Raw genomic sequence first — 5,180 nt, 5'->3', positions numbered from 1 at the left:
AAAGGACCGTCAGCCCTGGGCATCAACTTAGACTTTCTCAATTCTGGAAACCTATCCTTTCTAAGGTGTAACCAAACTAAATCTCCTGGTTGAAGTTTAATTTCTTGTTTACCTTTACTACCAGTGATTCTATACTTTTCGTTCATCTTCTCAATGTTGTGCTTAGTTGTCTCATGCATTTGCAAAATAAATTCAGCACGTTTCTTGGCATCACTATGAATTCTCTCTCTAGCAGGTAAAGGCAATATATCAATTGGGGCAAGGGGGTTGAAACCATACACTACCTGAAAAGGACTTACCTTGGTGGTGGAATGTGTTGCCCGATTGTATGCAAACTCCACATGAGGCAAACATTCTTCCCACACCTTCAAATTTTTCTTCAAAACAGCCCTCAACATGGTGCCCAAGGTGCAGTTCACCACCTTTGTTTGTCCATCGGTTTGTGGGTGACATGTTGTAGAGAACAGCAGCTTTGTTCCCAACTTGTTCCACAGAGTGCGCCAAAAGTGACTCAAGAATTTAGCATCACGATCTGAAACAATAGTTGAAGGCATACCATGCAAACGAACAATCTCTTTGAAAAAGAGGTCAGCAATATGAACAGCATCATCACTCTTATGACATGGTATAAAGTGTGCCATCTTAGAAAAACGATCCACCACCACAAAGATGCTATCCCTCCCCCTCTTAGTTCGAGGCAATCCCAAAATAAAGTCCATCGAAATGTCTGTCCAAGGAATAGAAGGAACGGGAAGAGGCATGTATAAACCATGCGGATTCAAGCGTGACTTAGCTTTTTGACATGTGGTGCAGCGCGCCACGAATCGCTCAATATCTCTTCTCATCTTTGGCCAAAAGAAATGTGAGGCTAAAACATCCTCCGTCTTCTTAGCACCGAAATGTCCCATCAGCCCTCCTCCATGCGCTTCCTGTAACAACAAGTGACGAATGGAACCAACTGGAATGCATAGGCGGTTAGCTCTAAACAATAGCCCATCATTGATCACAAACTTATTCCATGTACGTCCCTCTCTACAATTCAGCAACACATCTTTAAAATCAGGATCAAGTGCATATTGTTCTTTTATCGATTCAAGTCCAAAAAGACGACAATCAAGTTGGGACAACAGGGTATATCGCCTAGACAAGGCATCCGCAATCACATTATCCTTCCCTTTCTTGTGTTTGATAACATAAGGGAAAGATTCAATCAGCTCTACCCACTTTGCATGTCGACGGTTCAGATTATTTTGAGAGCGAAGATACTTAAGTGATTCATGATCGGAATGGATAACAAACTCCTTAGGCCACAAATAATGACGCCACGTTTCTAAAGAACGTACAAGAGCATACAATTCCTTATCATACGTGGAGTAATTTAAAATGGGACCATGCAGTTTTTCACTAAAGTATACAACGGGTTTACCATCCTGCATTAAAACAGCCCCAATGCCAACTCCGCTAGCATCACATTCAAGCTCAAAAGTCTTACCAAAGTTCGGAAGTTGCAGCAATGGTGCGTGTGTAAGCTTGCCCTTCAAAGCATCAAAGGACTCATCATGTGCCTTTCCCCAATGGAACACCACCCCTTTCTTTGTCAACTCATGCAAGGGGGCTGCAATGGTGCTGAAATCTTTGACGAAACGGCGGTAGAATCCTGCAAGACCAAGAAAACTCCTCACCTGCGTGATGGTTTGGGGAACCGGCCAACTCTTGATTGCTTCAATTTTTGACTCATCCACCTCAATTCCCTGTGGAGTAACAACATAGCCAAGGAAAGAAACTCGATCCGTGCAAAAGATGCACTTCTCAAGGTTACCAAACAAACAAGCATCACGTAAAGCGTTAAAAACAGCACGTAGGTGATCCATGTGTTCATCCAAAGACTTGCTATAAATCAAGATATCATCAAAGTAAACTACCACAAATCGTCCAATGAAAGCCCTCAAAACCTCATTCATTAAGCGCATGAAAGTGCTAGGTGCATTAGTCAAACCGAAAGGCATTACTAACCACTCATACAACCCAAATTTGGTTTTAAAAGATGTTTTCCATTCATCTCCAAGTTTCATTCTAATCTGGTGGTAGCCACTTCGCAAATCAATCTTTGTGAAAATTATAGAACTGCACAACTCATCAAGCATGTCATCAAGCCTAGGAATAGGATGACGGTACCGAATTGTAATATTATTGATAGCTCTACAATCAACACACATACGCCAAGTACCATCTTTCTTTGGAACTAAAAGCACAGGAACAGCACAAGGACTAAGGCTCTCACGTACATATCCACTGTCCAAAAGTTCTTGGACTTGTCGCTGAATTTCCTTAGTCTCCTCGGGGTTGGTTCGGTAGGCTACTCGGTTGGGCAAAGTTGCCCCCGGAATCAAGTCGATTTGATGTTCTATTCCTCTCACAGGTGGCAGCCCCGGTGGTACCTCAGCTGGAAAAGCATCCTCGTACTCCTGCAAAAGGTTAGTGACAGTAGGAGGTATCGAGCTAGAGATATCATCAAGTGAAAACAAAGCTTGTTTGCAAAGGAAGGCATAGCAAACATCATCTACAGAAATTTCAGCAATGTCACATTTTGTTGCAAGCATAACTCCACCCTTCAATTTAATGCCCTCGTTCTTAGAATTAGGTGCAGGTTTATCCCTTTTATGTGGAAAATCAGATTTTGCTACTTGTTGATTTTCAGATTTTGTGTCATTCAAACTAGCAGCTCGCTCTTTCTCAGCTTGTACAATTTCAGCAGGGGTCAAAGGTAGCAAAGTATATTTCTTTCCTTTATGCACAAAGGTGTATTTGTTACTTCTACCATGGTGTGTGGCATCATTATCATGTTCCCAAGGCCTACCCAACAAAAGGGAACAAGCTTGCATAGGTACCACATCACAATCAACCGAATCTGAATATGACCCAATGGAAAAAGAAACTCTGCAAGTTTGTGTTACCTTAGCTTTTCCCGAATCATTTAGCCACTGAATATGGTATGGATGTCGGTGTGGCCGTGTGGTCAAGCCAAGCTTCTTGATCAACTCAGAACTTACCAAATTATTGCAACTACCTCCATCAATAATGACTCGCACACGTCGGTTGTTGATGACGAAGAAAATCTGAAATAGATTGTGGCGTTGCAGCTGGTCGGGCTGTTGCACTTGTGTGTTGAGCACCCGCTGAACAATGGCGCTCCTATAGGTCGCTGTATCCTCTCCGCCAAGGATCTCTTCTTCACCATCATCATTTTCTTTCTCTTCTTCATCTTCAATGTCAGAGGTGCTGATGTAGCCATCCTCTGTAGCAATGTATGCTCGCTGACTTGGGCAGTCCTTCTGCACATGGCCAAGCCCATGGCAACGGTGGCATTGGATGCCAGAGGTGCGCCCCGTTGATGCCATGGATGATGAACTCTTTGCGGGTACCTGCGCAGAATTTTTACCTAAATCGGAGGACCGTGTGGGCACTGCAGCAACTCCCGAAGCTGCTGGTCGCTTGCTAGCTGGTGGTGGTGGCATCCGGAAAGTTGCAGACTTGTTCAGCCCCGTTGATGTCGTTGTTCGTGGCGTGTAGGAGGTGGTGGACTTGCCCCTGCCTTGCTGCTCACGTCCCTGCAATTCCTTCTCTGCAAGCATAGCAAACTGAAACAACTGGTTGATAGTGTTAAATTCCTTATAATCAACAATGTCCTGAATCTCACGCCTTAGACCCGAATAAAAACGACAAATAGAATCCTCAGGCCCCTCCACAACACCACAACGCATCATGCCCTTTTGGAGCTCCCCATAGTAATCTTGGACAGATTTCTCTCCTTGCTCTAGGCGCATCAATTTCTTACGCAAGTCTCTATGGTAGGAAGGGGGAACAAAACGATCACGCATAGCTATCTTAAGTTGTTCCCATGTGGTTGGTAAAGCATTTTCTGCAGCTAACCCACTCCACCAAATGATTGCAAAATCCTTAAACTCACTAGAGGCTTGTCGAACTCTATGTCTTTCAGGAACAAGGTGGGCACTAAATTTCTGCTCTACTGTCATCTCCCAATCAAGATACCCCTCAGCATCATAATGGCCTGAAAAAGGTGGAATTGTGAACTTTACCTTAGCATAAGGATCATCGGGAGCATGTTGGGCATGACCTTGATGTCGATGACCTCCCATACCTCTCCTGTTCTCACGTAGACGATGTCGTAGCATCGCTGTTCGGGTGGCTGCAGCATCTATGTTTCCATCCTCATCAAAAATAGCATCTTCATTCGAGTTGTTTCCTCCCATATCTTCCTCATTTGGTAGACGGTTTTCTAACTCTGTAACCTTATCGGTTAAAGTAGATATCCGCCTATCCAACCTCTCCATGCTGCTACCAAGCTTGAGATCAATTAGTGCATCGGTGACAGCCTTTTTGATTGCATCATTCATCCCTCTCTGGGATTCCTCCATGGCAGCTTGAAGTTGAGCTCTACTAACACACTCATTGAAATCTTTGGGAGAGTTTGCCTGTTCATCCCCTGCCATTACAAATAACAACACGGCAGCAAGCAGTGAAGGTTATCCCTAATAAAAGACTACAAGCTGTAGTGGTGCCTCTCAATCATGCAAAATGGCAGCTCCTCCACAAGCACTTGCAAAAGTTCTTACCAATCACAAAACAAGAGTTGGTGCAATCGGCGGCTGGTTCGTGATGCTTGTGAGGAGGTGGCACCAAGATTGCAAGGGTCCTCTTTCTATACCGATCTGAAGGAATATGTGGAGCTTGGGAAGGCACAGAGATAAATATATATGTGGCACAAAAGTTAGTAACCGATAGCAATGCTGAATTATAGTCCCAAGTTGTTGTTCTTGTTGCTGGTCTAAAATGTTCCAAGTACCAGAGTTGTGATAACAAGGCAGAGAACAATTATGTTGATCAAAAAGGGCCACAAACAAAGCACAAGACATCACATGCCAACACAGCTCACTATGCCCTTCTCCATGTGCTCCTGCAGATGTTGTTCCTCTTTTGCCCTCCTTTTTTTCAATTTTTTTTTTGGGCTGTTACTTTTTTCTCTTTGTTTCTTTTTTTGGATATTTTTTTCTTGATTCAGGAGCACACAAGAAGTAACATAGAAAACTGGAGCTCCAGCAAGTGAAAGACCAAATTTATTTGTGCTTTAAGATACACTCCGAATCGGAGGATAGAAAGGA

General features: G+C 43.6%; 1 protein-coding gene across 1 annotated transcript; it reads right to left on the bottom strand.

Annotated features, from left to right (window-relative positions):
• Positions 1–907: 907 nt before the first annotated feature.
• LOC112896480 lies at positions 908–4,436 on the bottom strand. Its single transcript, XM_025964458.1, has 4 exons — positions 4,098–4,436; positions 2,439–3,638; positions 1,025–1,032; positions 908–929 (listed from the first exon to the last, which is right to left on the bottom strand). Exons 1-4 carry the CDS (start codon positions 4,434–4,436, stop codon positions 908–910), a joined length of 1,569 nt encoding a protein of 522 aa, XP_025820243.1.
• Positions 4,437–5,180: the final 744 nt, after the last annotated feature.

Source organism: Panicum hallii, chromosome 1 (assembly GCF_002211085.1).
Source record: "Panicum hallii strain FIL2 chromosome 1, PHallii_v3.1, whole genome shotgun sequence".
Classification (NCBI taxonomy): Eukaryota; Viridiplantae; Streptophyta; class Magnoliopsida; order Poales; family Poaceae; genus Panicum; species Panicum hallii.
Note: the sequence above shows the minus strand (reverse complement) of the source record. Positions and strands in the feature narration are given on the sequence as shown.

What these genes read in the sequence shown, in the direction of transcription:
- LOC112896480 (XM_025964458.1), bottom strand. Translation starts at nt 4,436, where the DNA reads ATGGAGGAATCCCAGAGAGGGATGAATGATGCAATCAAAAAGGCTGTC. An exon ending in CCGATGATCCTTATGCTAAG is followed by an intron (nt 3,639 to 4,097) that starts GTAAAGTTCACA and finishes CAGTTGTTTCAG; the next exon opens with TTTGCTATGCTTGCAGAGAA.